Source organism: Lynx canadensis, chromosome B4 (genome assembly GCF_007474595.2).
Source record: "Lynx canadensis isolate LIC74 chromosome B4, mLynCan4.pri.v2, whole genome shotgun sequence".
NCBI lineage: Eukaryota > Metazoa > Chordata > Mammalia > Carnivora > Felidae > Lynx > Lynx canadensis.
This window is the reverse complement of record NC_044309.1, coordinates 134567055-134589571: the sequence shown is the minus strand read 5'-3', so window position 1 is coordinate 134589571 and position 22517 is coordinate 134567055. Positions and strand designations below refer to the sequence as shown.

The window sequence follows — 22517 nt, the reverse complement described above, 5'->3', positions numbered from 1 at the left end:
TCATTTCCTGCATTACTGTCTTTTTTCTGTGTTGTTGATTTTTTTTAATGGTGGAAAATTTAAATTCCTTTGTCATTTCCTTTCCTATATATTTAATAGCTATTTTTTTGCCAGTTTAATTTCCATAACATGCAAAAACTCTGCCCCTCTGCAGCTCCAGTCCTTTCTGTTGTTGATGTCCCCCAGTTACATCTTTACACATTGTGTGCCCCAAAACATAAACTAATAAGTTTTTAAATGTATTGTTCTCTTAAATTATGTAGAAAACAAGATTTGCAGTCACAAACCAAAGTTAACAGTAATACTAGATTTTACACTAATTGGGTTTTTTTTCTTTAGCTGTATTAGTCTCTTAAATCATGTAGAAAAACAAAAAATGCAGTTACAAGCCATTGCTCCCGTAGCACCTGTATTTATAATTGCCAGTGTGTTTACCTTTATTAAGCTTTTTATTCCTCTGTACAGCTTCACCCTGCAGGGCTCCCTGGAGTATATCTTGCAGAGCAGGTCTAGCAGCCATCAGCTCCCTCAGTTTTTGTTTATTTGGCAGTGTCTTAATTTTTCTTACATTCTTGAAGGACAGCATTGCCAGATATAGGATTCTTGGTTGATAGTTTTTTTTTTTCTTTAGATTTTTGTTTTTTTTTTTTTAATTTTTTTTTTCAACGTTTATTTATTTTTGGGACAGAGAGAGACAGAGCATGAACGGGGGAGGGGCAGAGAGAGAGGGAGACACAGAGTCGGAAACAGGCTCCAGGCTCTGAGCCATCAGCCCAGAGCCCGACGCGGGGCTCGAACTCACGGACTGCGAGATCGTGACCTGGCTGAAGTCGGAGGCTTAACCGACTGCGCCACCCAGGCGCCCCTTCTTTAGATTTTTGAATGTATCAGCCCACTGTTTGCAGTCTCCAAAGTTTCTGATAAGGAATCTGCAAGTAGTCATACAGAGAGGATTGCTTGTGATGGTTTACTTCTCCCAAGAGTATCTCTTTGGCTTTTGAAAGTTTGATTGTAATGTGTCTCACTGTAGGTCTCTGAGTTCATCTTTCTTGGAGTTCATTGAGCTTCTTGGATGTTTATATTTATGTCTTTCATCAGAGTTAGGAAGTGTTCAGCCATTCCAAAATTGTCTCTGCCCCTTCCACTCTCTTCTCTTTCAGGGACTCCCTCACTGCCTATGTTGGTCTACTTAATGGTTTCCCTTAGGCTCTGTTCACTTTTCTTCAGTCTTTTTTTTTTTTTTTTTCCCTCCTGTTTCTCAGACTCAATCATTTCCATCGTCCTATCTTCAAGTTCACTGATTCTTTCTCCTGCCTGCTCCAGTCTGCATTTGAGTCCCTCTAGTGAATTTTTAAATTCCAGTTACACTTTTCAGCTTTAAGAATTTCTTTTGGTATCTTTTTAGGTTTTCTTTACTTCTTTACTGCTATTTTTATTTGTTCACACATTGTGTTCTTAACTTTTTCTTTGAGCATTTTTAAGACAGTTCTTTTAAAGTCGTTGGTGTACTTGCCGTTAGGTCTTTTTCAGGGAAGGTTTCTGTTGTTTATTTCCTTCAAATAGACTGGCCTTTCCTGTCTCTATGTATGTCTTGTGATTTCTTTGTTGAACACTGGAAATTTGAATTTAATAATGTGATCACTCTGAAAATCATACTTCCCCCTTCCCCAAACTTTGCTTTTTGGGACGTTGTTAATTGTTTTGGTTTTGTTTGTTTGTTTGTTTTCCATTGTTGTATGTTGTTTTGGTGTCTGGGATCAGCTTGAGGTGTCACTCAAGCCTTCTCAGGTCTTTACTAAGCCTTTCCATGGGAACACATGGGTCACTTTCTAATTGCACCCAAGTATATAGCTGTTCTTTTAACATCCTACTCTTTAATGTCTAGCTCCCAGAAGGGAAAAAAAGCAAAAAATGGTGAGGAGAGGATGCCAGCCTTTTAAATCTCCTAGAAGTCCCTTCAGCCTGAGGGGGAGGGGCTTACAACAGTCAGGGGGAGGTACAGCGTGGTTGGCCACCTCCATCTGCACCTCTGTGATCTGAAGCAATAATCAGTCAGAACAGAGATTCCCCCCAATACACTGATACTTGGGGGATGGGTTTCTTTTTGCCCACCCTGGCTCCCCCAGGCTGTGTGCAAGCTGCTCCAGGATCGTGTGCACAGCTGCCTGGAGCTTGGCTGTGAACGGGAGATGGAAGCCACTGTGCCAGGAGCTGGAATTGACCAAAATTAGCTGCAGTTTACCACCCAAGTCTTCCCCTGAAAGTTGCACGCCTACAACAGACACCAGAGTTCCAAAATAGTTCTATCAGACAGATTCGGCCAGTTCAGTTGTCGACCAGGTAGGGAGACAGATTCCTGGTCCTGCCTACTCCAACGTCTTCCCGGAATCCCAAAATTTTCATTTCTGACAAGTTCCAGGGTGATGCTTGGATGCTGCTGGTCCAAGGACTACACTTTGAGAACCACTCAAATACATACATACATACAAAACAAACTCTTTAATGTCCTTTCTTCAAGACCCAAGTATACCATAACGGAATCTTTCTCCTCTGGATGCAATATAGTAAATTAATTATTCTTTTTAACTGAAAGAAACAAGCATCATCATTGATGAGTGGTGAGTTTGCTTTCTTTATGCAAAAGATAGTACCTGTGGTCTGTGGGCTGATTCAGGGCAGGGAGCATTGAGAAGCCCTGCAGGGGCTGCAGGGGACAGAGTCATGTGCTGAGGTAGAAAGGAAATGGACCTTGTTCACATCCAAGCTTGATTGCTTCCCTTTCCTGTCTGTGAACTTGGGTGATGACAAATCCTGCTCTCCAGGTTGCTTTTCATAGGGGGTCTGTGTAGAATGTCTGGTTTTTTTGTTTTTTTTTATTAAAAAGTTTTTAATGTTTATTTATTTTTGAGAGAAAGAGAGAGCGCAAACAGGGGAGGAGCAGAGAGAGAGAGAGGGAGGCACGGAATCAGAAGCAGGCTCCAGGTTCTGAGCTGTCAACACAGAGCCCAACACGGGGCTCAAACTCACGAACCGCGAGATGATGACCTGAGCCAAAGTCCGACGCTTAACCAACTGAGCTACCCAAGTGCCCCAAAAGTGATTTTTTTTTTAAGTGTCCTCCCCCTTAACAGTCTGGAGATGGGATGGTCCCTGACCTAATTAATGTAATCCTTAGCAGGGTCTCAGAGGTCCAGGTTCCCTCCACCCTGTCACTTTGCTGTCCTCAGCAGCTTGGGCTTTATCTTCGCAGCTGTCCCCTCGTGGTGATATGAAGATGGCGGCAGATCTTACCATCCTTTCCTCACGGAGGCCGAGTGAGCAGACAGCCTGTTCCTGCCTCTTGTCCCTTTTTAAGAGGGGTGAAACTTCCTTAGAAGTTCCTTAAACTGCAGACTTGCCTTCCAGAAATGCTTGCTGCACCCACCTGTAAATGACCACCACTGATTGAGATTCACTCTCCAGGGTAGGGAGGGCCTGGAGCACAAGCGCTCTGGATACCTGACTGTTGGGGGCTCCTGGAGTCAGAGGTGAGGCAGCAGGAGTTGCTGCGGGCAGGGCCCCTGACCAATCAGCCATGTTCCCTTTGTCCTGAAGGTGCTCTGTGGCACGGACAAAGGTAGGGACGGTCCCAGGCCACTCAGAATGCTGCCAGCTGCCCTTGGTTTATTCCAGGCCGAGTAATCTTTTGTGCCTTGGCAAGGGTGCGAGGGCACAGGGCAAACATTTACTGATCACCAGCACTCAGAAAGATGTTGGTCTCCTGAGAGGAAGGCAGAGCCCCCGAAAGACCTGTCTTACCACCCTATTCCCAGCCAAGTTTGTCTTTGGAGGATGCCAGGAGTGGTCAGCCCGGATCTGCTCTGAGCCAGAGCGAGTGCGCTCTCTCTGGTGCCTCAGGCACCTCATCTGGAGGGAGAGTGGGGAGGTGACGGGGCTGACTGAGCGGGTGTGCGTCAGTGGCACGCAGGGACACCCGTTGCATAGGGGGCACTCGGGCTCTGCGGTCGCTGGCGCTAGTGTGGTTGTAGCGTCAGCACCAGGGAAGCTTGATCCGGCTCCCTGGTCCTGGGCCTGCTACTCTGTGCTGGGGTGTCCCGGGCGTCCCGCCCATTCCACGGCACCATCCAGGCGAGCTTCCTCCCACTGGCGAGGCGGTCCTAACTGCTGCAGATCTGGGGACCACGCTGTCCCCTGAGAGGCTGCCACTTGGGGCCCTGCCTTTGCACGAGACAAGAGGGAGAAGGGTGCCGTTGAGGCACTTTGTCTCAGGGAGCACAAGGGCATGTGTGGGGAGCCATTCCTCTCCACAAGTATGACTGCTGAGGGAGAACTTTTTCATGGTACTTTTCCTAGAATCAGGAACAAGTGTCTGGGCCATGCAGGTAGCCTTATCGGGGTGTGCCTCAGCCACCTGAAGAGTCTGCATCCTTCTCGGTAGGGCCAAGTTGGTTGAATTTTACAAATAACGATGACTTTTGATAGGTCACATTTCCTATGCGGACAGGATTGAGAGCTCACAGCCACCGCATCACAGGATGATAGAGATGTGCCCCGCTTTAAGGAAACCTGCCCATGTAAGGGGGAGCATCTCAATTACAGAATAGTGTCTCACTTAGCCAGAAATTTGTGGCAGGTTTCCTAGTGCATTTAAAATAGGATTTGTGTATAAAAATACCATTTGCACACAGGAGCCCATCTTTTTTGAAAAGGGAAATATACTTGTATTGGGCATTTGGGATAAAGTAGAATAAAAATAAAATCTTACAAATACAAGAACTAGAAACCAAATTCCACTTTTAATTCTAAAAGGTTTATATATAACTCTACTATCTTACCCTCTCCTCCTACCCCAGACTTTCACAGCAGAAATAAACAGGCAAGAGCTGGCATTTTAGGATGCGGCAGGAACGAGGAAAGGACGGGCAAGCATGTGTGCGGGTGGGTGGGCAGGAGGAGCACCATAGGCGAGTCTGGGGACCCTGCCCCACCGCGGTGTTCTGTTTGATCTGTTTGTGGACATTTGTGAGGCCTGGCCTAAAACATTCCTGCTGGATCCTTTCCACCGTGTGGTCAGTGGGTGGCAGGTTAGCAATTGACCAGCCCACCCCCCCCCCCACACACACCACAGACCTATAACCACAGAGACGTACTGAGGTATGACAGATGGGGTTTAGGGAAGGCCTGGAGGAGAGGGTGACTCTGGAATGCTGATGTGGTGCACTTCTTTCCTTCCAGAAATGTTCCCACTGCCAGGAGGCAGGTGCCACCTTGGGCTGCTACAACAAAGGCTGCTCCTTCCGATACCATTACCCGTGTGCCATTGACGCAGGTAAGACGGGACTACGTACCCTTATTCAGAGCATCTGAAGGGCGGGACGTACATTTTGGTTCCTTCCCTGCCTTCTTTCCTCTCTTTATAGTTCTTTTTGTCACTTCTGACCCTGTTCTGTTTGTCAACTCTAAAGGAATGCAGAGAGGATAATAAAAAGGAGTGAAATGGGGTCATAATAACAGTTTTATTTATATAATTCACATGATTCACTATTTAAGTGTACAATTCAGTGGTTTTTAGTAGATCCACAAAATTGTGCAGCCATCACCACAATCAGTTTTCGAACATTTTCATCACCTCGTAAATTCCTACCCGTTAGCGGTCACTCGCCCTCCACCCACTCCAGCCCCTGGCAACCACTGATCTACTTCTTGTCGTGATGGATGTGCCTGTTCTGGGGCATTTTGTAGAAGTGGAATCATACCGTACATACTCTTTATGACTGGCTTCTGTCCCTTAGCATAATGTTTTTCAGGTTTATCCATGTTGTGACGTGTGTCACTACTTCATTTTTATTGCCAAACCATATTTTAAGGACACCATATTTTAGGCCATATTTTATTTATCATTTAACAGTCGATGCACGTTTAGGTGGTTCACTTTTTTTTTTTTTAATGTTTATTTTTAAGGAAGGAAGAGACGGAGCGTGAGCGGGGGAGGGACAGAGAGGGAGACACAGAATCCGAAGCAGGCTCCAGGCTCCGAGCTGTCAGCATAGAGCCTGATGCGGAGCTCGAATCCATACAGTGAGATCATGACCTGAGCTCAAATCGGACATTTAACCAACTGAGCCACCCAGGCGTCCCTGCCTTTTCTTATATCTAAGAAACTGTTGCCTAATCCAGAATCACAAAGATTCATGCCTATGTTTTCTTCTAAGAATTTAGCTCTTACACAGGTCTTTGATCCACTTTGAGTTAATTTTTATATATGGTGTGAAGTAGGAGTCCACTTCATTCTTTCCATGTGGATTTCAGTTGTCTTAGCTCCGTTTGTAGAAAAGACTGTTCTTTTCCTCGTGGAATGATCTTGGCACAACTTTGTCAAAAACCAGTTGACCATAGATGGATGGGCTTATTTCTGGACTTTCTCCAGTCCTACGCAGTCTTGATTACTGTAACTTTGTAGTAGATTTGGAAATTGGGAAGTGGGAGTCTTCTAGTTTTATTCCTTTTTTCAAGATTGTTTTGGCTATTCTGGGTCCTTTACTATATCCTGTGAATTTTAATTAAGATCAACTGGTCTGTTTCTGTACAGAGAAGCCATTGGAGCTCTAGGGATTGCACTGAATCTGCAGGTAAAGTTGGGGGGTTTTCCCATCTTAACCAGTAGTATGTCTTCCAACTCATGACCAGACGAGATAGTTTCACAGTTTAAGTTTTACACTTGTTAAATTTATTCTTAAGTATTTTACTATTTTTGGTGTGATTGCGAGTGGAATTGTTTCCCTGATTTAATTTTCACATTGTTCATTTTGAGCGTATAGAAACACACTTGATTTTGTTATTGATCTTGTATCCTGCAACTTTGCTCAGCTCGTTGATTAGTTCTAATAGTTTTTTAATGGATTTCTACATACAAGATATGTCATCTGCAAATGGGTAGTTTTACTTCTTCCTTTCCAATCAGATGCCTTTTATTTCTTTTTCTTGCCTAATTGCCCTGGCTAGAACATCTAGCATAATGTTGGGTAGCAATGGCAAGAGCTGACATCCGTGCCTTGTTTCTGACCCATTAAATGTGATGATAGCTATGGGGTTTTCATAGATGTTCTTGATGCAGCTAAGGAAGTTACCTTCTATTCTTAGTTTGTTTAGTGGTTTTATCATGAAAGGATACTGCAGTTTTTCCTTTTTCCATGTCTGTTGATGTGATCAGAGTAGTATTTTGCAGTGTCGTAACTGTTGAAAGAAGGGGAAACTTTCGTCCAGAAAGTTCCATCCAGTGAGTGATGCAGAAGCCTTAAACTTTTTTTTTTTTTTTTTTAACGTTTATTTATTTTTGAGACAGAGAGAGACAGAACATGAACAGGGGAGGGGCAGAGAGAGAGGGAGACACAGAATCTGAAACGGGCTCCAGGCTCTGAGCTGTCAGCACAGAGCCCGATGCGGGGCTCGAACTCATGGATCGTGAGATCATGACCTGAGCCGAAGTCGGACGCTTAACCGACTGAGCCACCCAGGCGCCCCAGAAGCCTTAAACTTTTTTTTAATGTGTGTTTATTTACTTTTGAGAGAGAGAAAGAGAGTGCGAGTAGGGGAGGGGGAGAGAGGATCCCAAGCAGGTTCTGCGCCGTCAGCACAGAGCCCAGTGCGGAGCGTGATCTCACAAATTGTGAGATCATGACCTGAGCCTAAATCAGGAGTCGAATGCTTAAACCGACTGAGCCACCCAAGTGCCCCAATGATGCCTTAAATTTTGACTCAGAGCTTTAGCCTGAGAAAGTCCTCTTCTTTTAGACTCCTGTCCTTTCAGTGGACGTTTTCGCCTGTAACTTGTTGAGCATGTGACTAAGGGCTTCACCTCAGCGGCCCTCATAATATAGTAAAACCATGGATTGTGAGTAACTTGTTCTGTGCAAACATTTCTAATAAATTTTAACTTGATAAGTGAGCAGTGTCTTGCAATACAAGTAGTACGTGATGCCGAATGTCACATCACGACTGAGCCAGTGGTTCTTGAAATTCACTTTGATGTACAAGTGCTTTGGATTATAAGCATGTTTCCAGAAGGAATTATGCTCGCAAACCAAGGTTTTACTGTACTTTCATTCAGGAAGGAGGGGGAGAAAAAGGGGAAGGTCCACGAGAGGGCAGCGAGTGGCAGGATGCTTCTTATGCCTGAGTGCTTGAGGAAGGAGTTCCTCCTTCCATGGAGGCAGCCCCGCTCTCCCCAGAAGGTGAGGTTTGACTTAGAGTTGGCAGGGAAGAGGGGAGGGCATGGCTGAGCAGGTGGCGGAAGCAGGTACAGCAGCGTGGGGCACACAGAGTAGAATCCGACAGACGCGGGAGAAGTGTGTTCTCTGGATGCTGCTTCCTTCCATTGTGGTTGTTGGAGCCGCAGGCCCTCTGCCTCACAAGTCCTTCTCTTACTCCTCCTTTCCCTCTCTGATTTTCCTTCCCAGTTTCCATAGGAGGCATAGCTGAACACCAGAAAGATCCAGAAAGATAATGCTTATTATGCCAAAGTCAGTTCTCATGAAAGTATGCATTTGCACGTTGAAGGGCAGCTGGTGGCTGGGACGCTGCTTGGCCAGAGCGAGTAAGAAGACAGCCTTAAGATGTCAGTTCAGGGATCTTGGGTTTTAGTCCGTCCTTTCCATTCTCTTTCTTCCTTTCCCCTCCATGTTTCTTTGTTGAGTCGGAGCTGTCATTCACCCTGGGTTGTGGTCCAGCATATTCCCGAGTATAGCCATTCATTCCTCTCCCTCAAGAGCCAGCCACTGCCTTTTCTCATTGTCATGATATTGCCCCTGGTTACATTCTCTTTCTAGTTTAAGCTTCGTGGTTTTTAAATGAAGATGTTTAAACATATTAAGTTTGTGGCAGTTTATAATTTTGTGCGGGGAATACTGTGAGATTTGGCTGTCCCAGTCAGTGGCCAGGTGAGAGGTGATCTCCTGCACTGAGGCTTTGCCCAGAAACATCCAGTGAGCCACAGGCAGATAACATCGTACACAACCCCCACCCCCGCATGAGTGCGCTCCCGGTCTGCACCCTGGGGCGCCAGCCAGGTTAGGGACCAGGCTCGCAGCCTGTCTCCTGGCAGTTTCTCTAGGGATTAAGCAGGGTGCTCGGTAGGACTCTGCCATAATGGGAATGTTCTAGATCTGCACTCTCCAGCATAGTAGCCACAAGCCTTGTGTTACTACTAAGTGCTTAACATGTGGCTAGTTGGGAATGAGGGACTGAATTTTTATTTTACTTCATTGTATTTAAACTTAAACTTTACATGTCCCCGTGTGGGTAGCGGCTGGAAAGCCTGGGCTTGGTTCACTGCCTCCTCCAAGCTCCGGCGGCGGGACTGGGTTGTCTGGGAAGTGGCGCTGGGCCCCTCTTCCTCTGCAAAGGAGGCTTGCTCAATCCGCCACTCTGCAGGGAAGCAGGGGCTGCTTCACCAGCTGAAGATTAGTAAGAAAATGGTATTTGTCACTCTCTGTTTGAGCCTGTCTTGTGTGGCCTTCCCAGGTGAGTTGAGAACATGACTGTTTGGCAGAAATTGGTGGCCGAGTATCCGGTGAGAGAGGGGCTGCCTGGGTCAGGGGGGCGCCCAGGTGGGGCCAAGGCCCTGACGCTGTTGCCCCAGCTGCTGCTGGCTTTACCACTGCTCCACGTGAAGATCTGGGACCAAGGAAGCAGCATCACAGGATGACCGTGTCTTGGGATTTATCACTCTTTTTTGATGACCTGAGTCACAGTGACCCAGAAGGCCACACTGCTCTGTGGGGATAGATGCTTGTGTTTATCCCACAGGGTCTCCTGAGGAATTCTGTTCTATGTGTGATGGATCTGTGTGTCCAGGAAAGGTGTTCATTGATTGACTTCCTTCCTAATTATACGTCCCTGGGTTGGAGAGTCCCTCATTGCTACTTGTTGTAAGGAACAGTTGAACACTTTCATCTTTGCCTGGCTGTGAACCACCCAGACCTTTACAGAGCTGTTCGTGTCTAAGAGAGAACTTTTATGGCTGGGGACATCTCCATGGAAACAGAATCTTGTTCTCCTGGGGTCTGTAGCTGCCACAGCTTCCCTCCACCTGTTGTTGGTCCTGCGTTAGTGACATCATGGTTGGCTGTCCTGTGCTACTTGTTCCGTCACAGGCGCAGCCTGGGGCTCCGGGGAGATGCAGTGAGGAGAACGTGAGCACTGGTTTCAAAGGAAATGACATATTAATGCAATGAGCCACAGCAATTAAGACCAAAAGAAAAAAGGGACTGCGGTAGCACATTAATAACTACTGTGCATAAAGAATCCAGCCTGGAGGGGACTTTCCTCTTCCCCTCAGGAGGAGGCCCAGCTGGAAACTTGCTTTCTGCAGCCACCCTTGCAGCAGCGTTTAGAAGCCGCTCTTCCACTGCACTTTGATCTTGATCTTGCCGCAGAGTGGGTTCAGGGCCCTTGAGCGGACTGGTGTCTGGCCCTTCCCTGGAGGGGCCACGCTCTGCACCCTAGAAGCAGTGCCAAGGCCTTGCTTGCCCTGCCCTGATAGTCCCCTCCTTGGGCCCAGCAAGGCGGGTGAGACTGGCAGGTCCCCGTGTCCCGGCCTGGATTTTACCAATCTAAGTACTAACTAGCTCTGAGGTGGGTTGCAGGTGAGCTGGTGACAGCTTCCGGAGCCTGGCACGTGTGAAGGACATGAGCCCTCCCCTCTCCTTTCCTCCCTCCTCGAGTTTACCATCCACACCCAGGGTGGCTGTGGCTGCATGTGAGTATCTGAAGCTCCAAGGAGCTTGTCATGAGGATCTCGGTGAAGACGAGCGTAGAGAGAAATGAAAGCGGAATCCTCTTCTGGGGCATCGGTGTTTGTGTCTGGAAGCCGTCTTGTTGACGAGACAACCTTGTGAGTCTTTTCCAGCGTGTGTGATGATCCGGCAAGCCATTTACTTTGACTTCAGTGTGTGGAAGTGCTGACCAGGCCCTCTGGCCAGTGCGGGATATCACCAGGGGCTTAAGGAAAACAAATCGAGAGGCTGGCTGGCTGTGTAGGGCGGGCGCCTGCTGAGAGACCTCAGGAAAGGCCTCACCGCGCCCCTTCCCCCCAGCAAGGGCTGGTTCGAGGCAGCCAAGAAGAGGCTCCCCGTGCCCTTGCGGGTGTCTAAGCTCTCTGGCCCTGGTTCTTGTGCCTGCCAGGAGCGTGATGGCGGTTCCTGGTGGCCTGTGGATATTCCAAGCACAGATGAGAGCGTTTGTCTGCAGTCTGCGCGGGAGATGTTGCCACAGGTGGACGTGGTCTCTGGCAGATTTTGTTAGGAGCCTTGCATTTGCAGAAGTACCTGACGTTAACTCTAGTTGCTTGTAGTGTGTACTTAGATTACTTTATTTCTTTTCTGCTTTTTAACTTAGAGGGAACGTGTTTCCTAGCTTCAGACATATTTTACTAATGGTCTCTCACAGCTGGTGACTCCTCGTGGCTGGGAGGCGGACGGAGCCGCCTCTGCCTCTCGGGTGGCACCGTTTCCAGCCAGCGTGGTCCCCCTCCTCGTTTCTCTAAACCCCTATGGCGTCGAGGTGGCCGAGCCCCACGTGGGCTCTGCCGTTTGTTTCTCTGTGGCCCAACCTAGAGACCGCCAGCACGCGGCGCTGCTAAAGCCCAGGTAAGGAGCAAGTGCTTCCCTTGAGCTCCAGTTGTCTGTGTCCTGCTGTTCATAAGCTCTCTGGCAGATTGGAGCAGCGGGAGCCTTGGTCACGCCATGTACTTGTGGGTTTTAAATTAACACATTTCATTTACTGCCATGCTATTTGCTTGCAGGGGGAGGGCTCGGAGGTTAGCGGACTTGCGGAGCTCCTGTGCCCTGAGGCTTGCCCCGGGAGCAGGGAGGCTGCCTGCCCACCCCTGGGTGTTCAGAGGCTCCAGGGGGAGGCAGTGATGGGACAGCCTGGCCCAATTAATGAAAGGGTCTTTTCTGTTTGTTTAAGATACAAAGGACCTCAGAAGTTTTCATTTGTGTGTTCCCTTGCTCATTACTATTTCATCTGAAATCTGTGGGTACACAGGCTGCGAATTTGGACCTCAGTTTAAACCTGAGTTAAATCATACATTTTAACAAGGCTAAGTACCGTGGCTGCCTCCCGCCATGGTGCCCGGGAGCTCTCTGAGAATGTGCGATCAATATTTATTAACATTCTGCCATCACATCTTGCACCGGTGACCTGGCTGTCGGTCTCCGGGAGCTGTGGTGTGCAGAGCGAATTCATTAATTAGATCTCTTCGCCCCGCTCCACACGCTACCCCTGTGCCACAGAGCTCGACTCACCTGGAGGCGGATGCGTGTCCTTGCTGTCAGCGAGGATGCTGTCACCACGTTAAAAGTTGGAATGAATCATTTCCTCCAAGGATTAGTACCCCCTCGTGGGATTTCGTTTTCCCCTGAAGCATTTAGTGTGGATTATGTGGTTCGTGTCGGGAACTTCTCCTGTGTCTCCGTGGGTTGTACAGCAAAGGTGATAGATGGCAGGGCTTGCAACAGAGGAGAAAGGTGCCTCCGGATTTGGGGCGTTTTCACAGGGAAGCTTCAGCTTGGGCCTGTGGGAGGGGCTTAGCCTAGAATCAGGGATCTTAAAAATAAGATTTATTGGAGGTTGTTTCTCATTATTAAAATAATATGGTGTAAATCGTGGAAACATGTAAAAAAAAATAAAATAAAATAAAATCACCTATGTGGTCTTGCTGCCCAGAGAGAAGCACTGTTAGATTTTGGTAAATTTCCTTTCTTTTTTAAAATGCATATATAACACACTTTGTTAAAATTAGGATTGTACTTCTATATTTATGTATCCTGGCATTTCAAGCCATTTTGTGTCATGAGTGTTTCCCTGTACCACTGGCTGTTTTGAAACACTAATGCTTTAAGTGACTGATGTTCCATCATGTTGCAGTCCCGTAGTTTATTTGGGGGTGTTTCTGATGTTTTAGAAACGCCAGTGCGGGGGCCTCCTATCTCCATGTCTGACCCTGTCAGTCCTGGCTAGCGTGGCCCCACTCCCCTTGGGCTGTGCTGTCTGCCAGCTGTCTGACTGCCCCTTTCTGTCTTGCAGATTGTTTGCTACATGAGGAGAACTTCTCGGTGAGGTGCCCCAAGCACAAGGTGAGTCAGAGCTAGTGCCCCCGGCAGGCTGCGGGGGGAGGGGGGGGCGGGGTTCTGCACGAGCTACAGACCAGAATTTGGAGAACCCTTGTGATCAGGCTCCGGTCCGCTCCTGGCCCTGGGAGGGCAGAGAGGCCCTGTGCTCTCTGGGGGAGGTCTCTCCCTGCAGCAGGGAGACCTGTGCCCTGGGGCGACACCCCCCCCCCCCATGTGGTGTGGGAGGCTGGGAGAGATGTCTGGAAGCAGGAGGTGTGTATCTGATTGTTAAGAGAAATGCGAAGATGAAACTCAATAAAACCACTGATTTCCATTTTAGTTTAATGGAACCCCAGTTCACAGGTGGGCGCAAGGTAAGATTGGTTGTAGGCCTTGGTGCGTAATCAGAGGCATTTTCCCAGACTGAAAGAAATAAGACTTGACTCCAGGGCTTTGCTGGGAAACTCAGTCTCTTCTAGATCTTACCTCACTCAGCGGAAGCGACCTGTGGTTGGTGGTGGGCCGCCGCCACCTGATTTCCCACATCATTCAAGAGGCGTCTCTCCTCTCTTGGTGGCCCCTTTAGGAAATGATAGAAGATCTGGGGTGACTGGGCCATTGCTGAGCCAGCACGTGTGGGGGAGGAGGGAGGGAGGGTGCAGAGGGGGGTGCGGGGAAGCCCTGGAGAGGATGGGGGCTGCGGCCAAGGCCTGTCGCCTCCTGGAGCTCCTGCAGCGGCCGGCCGTGCTGTCCTCTGGCTGAGGTCACACTGACACCTGGTGGTCACTGGACGCTCACAGGCTTCAGTCTCCGACTGGGGCCAGAGCGAACTAAGAAGCCATCCTGACAGTCTGCCTTCAAAACACTTCTGAAAGATGCTTACTCCGGCTTTTCTTTAAAAGTTTACTTCCAGAGATGGATCCTAGGATCTTATAGTATTCTCTTCGAGTTAATTTGCATTTTTTTTTTATTTTTTAAACTTCTCTAATGGTCACATTTTGTCTTAGAAAACCCTGTCTGAATATCTCCTGTTTGTCATTCAATACTGACTCTTTGCTTTTTCTTTCCTTTTCCATGTGCCATTCCTCTCCTCGCCTCTGCCCTCCCTGACCCCCACACTGTTCTTCTGTCCCTCCTGTCTCGTGTCCTTGGCTTTGCCGGCGTCAGCCTCCCCTCCCATTCCCCCTCCCCCCCTTGCAGAACAAGACAGCGAAAGGCAGCCTCAGCACAGAGCAGTCGGAGCGGGGGTGAGGGGGGCAGAGTGCTCGTGGGAATGGAAAGTACAGCAAGCACAGGTGAGTCGGGGCCGGCACCCCTGCCAGAGTCCCGGTGGGTGTCATGGCCTCTGCCCTCCTGCTCGCCCCAGGCCCGGCTGCACCCAGGTCTTTAATCACGTGGACGGCCGACACCAGGTGGATAGAACGTCTCCCCGTCCGTCGCTTAGCTTCCCTGGAGCCCGAGGAGGGGTGATTGAGGCTGTCCCATTGCCCGTCGGAGCTCACAGTGACCGAGCTGAAGTCAGGCCGTGCGCGCGTGGGTGCGTGCGTGTGTGTGCGCGTGCACGTGCATGTGTGGTGCTCCCGGAGGCTTCTGGGACAGGCCCTGCCAGCAGCCCACCCCGTGTCCGACTCAGAAATGCTTCTAGCCAGGGGGCTGTCCTTTTTTATTTGTTCCCTCTCTGTAAAGCTTATGGTGGCTTTTCCTTTGAAAAACAAAAAAATTCCCAGTTTTGTTCTTTGAAATCTCTTTCCCCAAGTACTGTGAAGGACTCCTTTGCGCAAAAGTACAAAGGGAAGGAAAATCCCCTCAAAGATTTAGGAGACTTTAGCATCCGATTTAATTTTACTCCTAAAAACCTCAAGAGATTGAGTTATGCTTTTTGCGAGTGTGTCCGGGCTCGTGGTCAGGGCGGCGTGCATCTGTGAAAATGGGATTAGAGGACCAGCGTCCCCAGAGGCAGCGGGCGTCCCCTCCTCCCCAACTGGCTTCCTTGCCCACCCCCCCCCCCACATGGAGTCACTGAGGACTGAGGAAAAGAGACCATAAAGAGAAAAAAAGAAAAGCCAAAATGTAACTTGAGGCGGTTGCTCCTATAGGATGGGGTGGGGGGAGCCAGTTGTCTCAGAAATGTTCATTAAGGGATTATTTCTCTTCAAATGAAGGGCTTCTGTGTTTACTCCCGGCGTCTGAGAGCCACACAGGTGCGCTTAGTCTGTGGCACGTTTCCTCCCCCTGTTACAACCGGCAGATTCCACCTTTCTTTGGAATACCCAACAGTAATTTGAGGAAAAAATAGAATTTGTCTCAGACAGTGGCGGTTTTTGTCCTTTGAGAAGTCCTCGTTCTTCAGGTGGGTCCTGGTACAGAATTCCAGAGAAGGCCCCTCTGCTCCGCGGTGGAGGCTGCAAGGCTGTGGAGGCCTGTGGTGCTTTCTCGAGGGGGCTGCCGAGTGAGGCCTTTGCAGTTAGGCCTGTCTTCCTCTCCCAGGGAGGGGGCTGAGGAATGGAAGGGACAGAGCAGAACAGGTGGTTGGGTCTCAGGAACCAAATGAGCGCACTGCTGCTAGCAGCAGCCCCGGGTTTCTGGAATGCAGTGAGGCCACTGTTCCTGTCCTCCTTCCCCACCGAGCAGCCCCTGGGGCAAGACAGCAGGCTGGTTGCTTTTCCAGCTTGTTTCTGTTGGCCTTTGTCCTGTGCCTGGGCTCTGCCTTCTTCCTGTCAACTCCACTGCCTGGCTGCCGGGCAGAGCCACATGCTACAGGGGCCACGAGGAACATTCTGGAAGTGCCCTTGGATGACCAGGTTAGGGAAAGAACCAGTTGGTGCTGAGTGCCTTTTGTTTTTGTCCCAGAATCCCAGCTCATGTTTGGAGAGGGATAAAAACAAAAAAAGGAAGTCTGAGCCCTGGGCCTGGTGAGCAGAACTCCAGTTGGGAATTTTAATTTCGTTCATCAACTGCTTCCTCTCCAGCCAGCCTCGGGCCCTGCCAGCCAGTAGCCCTCGGCCCCTGCGTGGAGCAGGAAGCTTCAGCATTGAGACCTCAGTGTCGGTGTGTGCTTCCCACGTGCACAAAAGACACTGCAGCTCTGAGTGGTGACGGCCTGGCCCATCGGTGTGGGGTCCAGCTTTGTCCACCTGAAATGATTTTCTTCATACGCTGTCCCCACAAGGCGGGACCCTTGTCCCGCTTTCTCCGTTCAGCCATCTCGTCGAGAGCAGTGGCCCTCCACACATTGTATGGGAACCCCAGTAATCGGAGACAGAGAACATTTCATCTTGGGGCCCTTTCTAGGAACAGAGAGCCACAATCAATGGGTGACCCTGACAAGGCAGGGAAGGGACAGGAGTACATGAGTCCTGCTCCTTGGTGCCCCCCTTTCTCACACAGAAAGTGCTATGTAACCAGGGGCAGGCCGCTAAATGCCTCTGCTTCTGTTTCTTCTGTAAAGACAGGAATGACGATGGCCCACCTTGTGAGGATTCGGTCAAGAAATGTCTTCAACGTGTCTGTGCAGTGTAGCGTGGGGTGCTGGCCTGCTGTGCCCGGCTGGGTGGGACCCTGTGCCTCCCTGTCTAACACAAAGCCCGGGGGCTGGGAGGTGGGAGTTCTAGTCCTTCCGGGACAAGGTACCTGCACTTGTCCCTCAGCAGGCCAACATGGCCAGGGAGGAAAGCTCCTTGGGCAGATAGTCACCCAGTGGGCCGCCTCTTCCCCACTTGTGAGTGTCAGGAAGCAGGGCGACAGGCTGGTGGGTGCCCGCCCTCTCCCTGTGCTAACTCCTAACCGTGCCTCCAAAGGCCTATAGGAGTGTCCAGTGAGCTCCTCGGAGGCCAGACTTCCTCCCTAGGGGCCTTGGCACTTGCCATCCCCCTGGGCCTCGGTACTCTCCCCCCACCCCCCCATCTTCAGTGACAGGCTCCCTCTCATCTCGGGTCTCTGCTTCCATGTCACTTGCTCACGAGGCCTTCCCTCCTGAGCCCCTGTCTAACCACCTCCTTCCCAAGCTGCAGCCTTCTTAGGCCAATTTGGAATCATTTGTTTGCTTGCTTATGTGCCTCTCCAGTAAACTGTGTCCCCACTGAGGACAGGAACCGTGTTTGGATCTGCCCACTTGTGCCCTAGCCCAGCGCGCACACGGGGCAATGCAGGCAGTCGGTTAGAGGGGGGCACGCGCCCCAGAGAAGAAAGCGGCACACGGTCCCACCCCGACAGGTGGAAACTGGCCAGGTAGGGTGGGCTGGGGTGATGCATTCTGGCTGCGGTTAGAGAAGGTTGGGGAAGGTAGGCTGTGCCTGTGCGGCCAGAGGCCTGTCCAGGCCACAGAGGTGACGCTGAAGGGGAAGGAAGGTGGGAGCGGAAGAGAGCGGGAGTCCTGGAAGGCTGTAGCCCAGGGTGAGATCCTGTTCCCTGGCAGCCGGACACCAAGGTGCCTTTTACAGAGAGTACTGAAAACCCGCGCCGCCGAGTGGCTGCAGCTGGCACGGCGTTTGCCCCTGGCTCCCCGCCCGGGACCATGCTGTCTCGGCCACGTCCCATGTGGTTGGACAAGACCACGCGGTGACTGAGGCTCGAAGGCAGGGTCCCGGGGGCCCAGACAGAAGGGCTTCGCTGGGTGGGAGCCCCAGTCCCGGCAGCCCCTGTCAGCAGCCCCCGTGGCTTTGGGTCCCTGTGAGACGGGGGTCAGGCCTTGGTGTCCTCATGAGGACCCCTGTAAAACTGCTGGCATAGTACCTGGCACACGAATTTTCTTCCTATGCTCCCTGTCGAAGGAACAGCTTTTTAGAAATAGCTCTGAGAAGTTAGGGTCCCCTGACATTCAAGGTGTCACATGTTCGGGGCAGTCTGACATCAGACCCTGAGGAAAGGTCCCCGTTAACAAGGCTGGCAGACAGAGCCAGGCAGGAGGTGCTGTAAAGGCCACGGCCGCCTAGACTACCAGGCGCTCCAGAGCCCGAGGTCAGCACCCTGCCGAGTCCCCCCACCCCGGCCAGGCTGACCCCAGGTGCTGGGCCTGCTTCATTCTGAGGTTGGGGGCCGGGGTGGGGCCTGTTCTTCTGAGCAGCCAACAGGCTGGGGCTGCAGGCCCAGCGCTGCGCCAAGGGACCCCACCCTGTCCCTCCCTCCACACGCAGGGCCTTAGGCGGTGTGCCTGGACGGGTGTCCTGCGTCCCCAGCAAGATTCCCCGCTCTGGCTGTCGCTTGAGTCATCCCGTCAGCTCCACCCTTGTCATCACCTTTACACGGGACCTTTGGTTCTCTCCCCTCCCCTGGCGGCCTTCACCTCAGGAAAACCAGAGGGCGGAGTGGAGAGTCTCCCCGTGCTGGGGGCCAATCACAGCATGGGCTGCAAGGGCCGGGGCGACCTCTGGGGCCCAGGGCCACCTTCAGAACTAGGGAAGCCACGCTGTCGCCGTGGACGTCCTGAGTGACGGCTGGAGCCCTGGAGTTTGCCTCACCTGAGTGGGATGACGTTGTCCTGCTGTCTCTGCAGAAGGGCTTCCCGTGTAACCATGTTTTACGCCAAGCAGTTAGGCATCTCTTTTCGGCAAGGGCAGGTATACGTTCGGGTGCTTCTAAATAGAAGGTTCTTAGCTCCTGCACACAGATAGCCTTCTTAACTGTCCTGCCTCTTAGTTGTATGAGGACAGAAAAGGGACAGCACCGCCTGGGTTTTCCTGGGGGTTATTTGTTGGAGGGGGGCACCAGAGGGGGTCGGAGGGAGAGGGGGGCACTCTGAGTAGCAGGGAGCAGGTCGGGGGGAGGCCTCCGCCACTCTCGGCTCCCGCTGATTGTTCGGCACTGATCCTCGGAAGCCGCGTGTCTCTCTCAGCCCTCTGCCCGCACAGTGACCGGTGAGGTAGTCTGAGGAGGCCCCCGGCACTGCCCCACTGGCCCCCGGGTGTCGTCTGGATCATCTCTCTGAGCCTGGAGCCTGGGCTGGAAGAGGAACCGTGGCAGGGGGCGCCTGGGGAGCCTCAGAGCTGGCTCTGCCCCCCCTGTCAGAGCCGCCGGCCGGAGAGTGTTCTTTTGTCATGTGAAGTATCACTCTTGTCAACCGCCAGCAGCTGTGGCTGTGAGCGGTTCTTCCACAGATCGCCTGGGTGCTCGGCCACCTCTGTGAGGACCGCTCTGGGCCGCCACGGTGCCGAGCCCCACTCCGGGCCCCTGGTGGTGGCATCCTGAGCAGGGGTCACCCCAAGAGCTGCCCGACTCCGGGCCGGCCCCCACCAGGACAGTTGGGGAGCCCTTTCCTGGCCTCAGTTCCTTCCGTTTGCCGGGGAGGCAGCCGCACCTCGGGGCACAGAGTCTAGTCACAGAGCAGCCGGCGGGGTCACTGCCGTCTTTAACCGTGTTCCTGGCCACCACCGGTCTTGGGGGGGGGTCTCCTGCCTCGATGGCACCGTTGTGGGGGGGTCTGCAGCCGCTGGACCCACGGAGTGGGGGCTGTCGGCCGCAGGGCCGCACGGAGGTTCCCGGCACCCAGTGTCGGTTCTGTCTTCCAGGTGAGACTGTGGAGATGAGAAGGTGGTGGACACTCGAGATGGAACCAGAACCGTCCTGCTGTGCGGCCCCGCCCCGCCCGCCCTGCCCCGCCAGCACCTCCTCCCTAAGTCCTTACATCACACCCAAACCGTGACACCACAGGAAAGAAAGACCCAAGAAGTTGGAATGGCTGTTTCCATGGACACGATCTCCATAGTGACAATGTGGGGGGAGGGGGGTGGGGTGGGATGATGGGAAAGGGGGGGTTAAAAGGGTGGGATAAAAATATATATATATAAATCTATTTTTAGTCTGGAAAGACTTTGTTTAAATGAAAGGTGCGCTATCCCTTTTGATTCTATTTTAAAATTCTCTAGTTAAAGAACTCCAAATTTGTTCCAATAACAGTGAAATTTAAGTGTGAAATTGAACAAGCTGGTCTCATAAAGGACGGGGTGTGGCTTTGATCTTTAGCCTGCCTCACGCCGGTTCAGAGAGCTGCAGACCCAGGGTTGAAAGAGCAGACAGACCACACCGGAACCATCCTTTGTCGTTAATTCGTCTCAAAGTGGGAAGATTTGGGGGTTGGGGGGGTGGGGGATGTGGGGACGGTCCGTGTTTTCAAGAGTGGGGGAATGATGTTTAAACACAAATAAATTTTTTCATTTCCAGAAACACTATTTATTTATTATTTTTAAAATTTTTATCTTTTTGGGGGGTGAGATTGGCAGATGTCCCAAGGTCACAGCTATGTCCTGGGTCACTGTGGCCAGTGAGAACCATGAGCGCCCCACTAAGTGCGCCCGGCAGGCAGGGTCAGGGGGTGGCCTGCCTCTGGACGCATTCCTGGCAGCTGTACCCTGCCCCCCCCCCCCTCCCCAGGCCGAAGGACGGGACAGGAAATCTAAGTTGTAGGACTCGGCACACGGGGGAGGGGCTGTTGAGTGCCATCAGTGTGGTTAGGCTGACCAGGAACACCCAGTTAGCCCTTTTTTCTTTTGCTTTCATTTTTATAAAGGAAAAGGGGGCCTGTCAGGTGAGCAGCTCCACGCTACATGATTCTTTATGTTGTATTGTTTTGTTTTGTAAATTGTATAATTTTTAAATATCTGAGTTTTAAAAAAAGAAGAAAAAGTACAAAAAAAATCTTGTTAAGGCCTTAAGAAGGGGTTAGTGCATCTTTCAGGGGTCACTCTGCCGTGGGGATAAAATGGCTGTTTCACAAACAGTTTTATTTAAAAAACAAAAAAAAAATCAAAAAATAATAAACTTCATTTTAACCTTGTTTCCTTTTTTGGTTTAATGTAAAGCAAACGCGTCTCTTCCTCCTCCCATTCCAGCCCCCAAAGGTGGCTTTGCTCCACTGCATCTGACTGTCCAGCTGAGCCCCAGCCTCCCGCGCCCCCGCGGCCCTCGCAGCGGGGCCTGGAAGGACACAAAACCCAAGCTCCTCTGCGGCCCCGCCCGGGCGGGTGGAAGTCAGCCAGTGTGCGGGGACGGGCAGATTTACTTAAGTTGGTATGAGGACAGATTTCCAATCAACATTAATTTTAAAGGTTATAAAAAAATAATGCAATGTTAATGGACTTTTCTAGAGAACAGAAATACTGGAAGGAATGTTGTGAAGTAGAAATAAGCAATTATAAATGAGTTCTTGTGTGCTCATCAATTTGGGACTGCAGAAATGGCAGATTAATTCTGTTTTAATGGCTCCATCAAGCCGTGCGGCCCATTTCTCATTTCGCTCACCAGGACGGAGGCGTGGGTGGGTGTGCTGGGCGGGCTGTGGGACCTGCATGGAAATGACGGCGTTTTGAGCCGCGCGGCTTTCCGTCTGGTCTTGACTTGGCGTTAACACGGTTCAAATGAAATTGATAGATTTCAGGTGTCAGGGGCTAAACCACAAACCTTGAAAAATATGTGTCTTGAGGAAAATATTTTCCCAATGGCAAATGATTCTTTGTCATTTTGCTTTTATTCTTCTGTCCCCTTTTGACTTGCCGATGATACTTGAGCGAGGCACATGGGATGATTCTAGGACTTTCCTCAAACTGGCTTCTGAAATGACTGTTTCCCCGGGGCGTGGCTGCGTTCCACACTCCGCTCCTGGCTCCGGCTTTCCAGCTTCTGCAGGAAGCCTCACTCTTAAGTTCCTGCCTAGCAGTATTGAGCAGAAGTTACAGAACGTGCCCGTGTGTTCCCGGTCCCCCCACACACAGCCTACCCCAGCCAAGCGGTGCATTTGTTACAACCGGTGATCCTACTACATAGACCCATCGTTGTCACCCAGAGCCCGTAGTTGACATTTGGGTGCATTCTTGGTGTTGCACACTCCGTGGGTTTGGACTAGAGGTGTAATGACACGTGTCCACCGTTACAGTCTCAGAGTAGTCTCACCGCCCTGAAGATCTTCTGTGCTCTGCCTGTCCTCCCTCCTCCCAGCCCCTGGCAACCACTGATCTTTTTACTGTCTCCATAGTTTTGCCTTTTCCAGAATGTCATATGGTTGGAATCATACAGTATGTAGCCTTGTCAGATTGGCTTCCTTCACTCAGTGAAAACGCATTCAAGGTTCCTCCACGGCTTTTCATGGCTTGATAGCTCATTTAGTGCTAAGGAATATTCCATTGTCCAGATGTACCACAGTTCACTCACCTGCCAAGAGACGTCTTGGTTGCTTCCCAGTTTGGGCAATTATGAATAAAGCTGCTGTGAATACCTGTGTGCAGGTTTTTGTGTGGACATCCGTTCTCAACTCCTTTGGGTCGATATCGAGGATCTTGCTGGATCACACGGTAAGAAGGTTTCGTTTTGTAAGGGACCACCAGCCACCTTGCACAGTGGCCGCGCCATTTTGCGTTCTCAGCGGCCGCGTATGGAAGTTCCTTTTGCCTCACACCTTTAACGGTATTTGGTGTTGTC

The 22517-nt window shown here is 50.9% G+C and overlaps 1 protein-coding gene across 3 annotated transcripts in view; it reads left to right on the top strand.

Annotated features, from left to right (window-relative positions):
* Positions 1-20880, top strand: part of TCF20 (transcription factor 20) — a 104219-nt gene extending 83339 nt beyond the window's left edge. The window contains exons 2-5 of one of the 3 annotated variants that reach the window (XR_003970075.2): positions 5236-5329; positions 6590-6629; positions 13087-13136; positions 19616-20880. Coding sequence is in view for 2 of the 3 variants with exons in the window: in XM_030320820.1 (XP_030176680.1) it covers positions 5236-5329; positions 13087-13136; positions 14280-14363 (228 nt within the window). In the remaining variant the exon portion in view is untranslated. Of the gene's footprint in view, positions 1-5235; positions 5330-6589; positions 6630-13086; positions 13137-14279; positions 14408-19615 lie in introns of all 3 variants that reach the window. The other 2 variants (XM_030320820.1, XM_030320819.2) reach the window with 2 other exon arrangements.
* The last annotated feature ends 1637 nt before the right edge of the window (positions 20881-22517 follow it).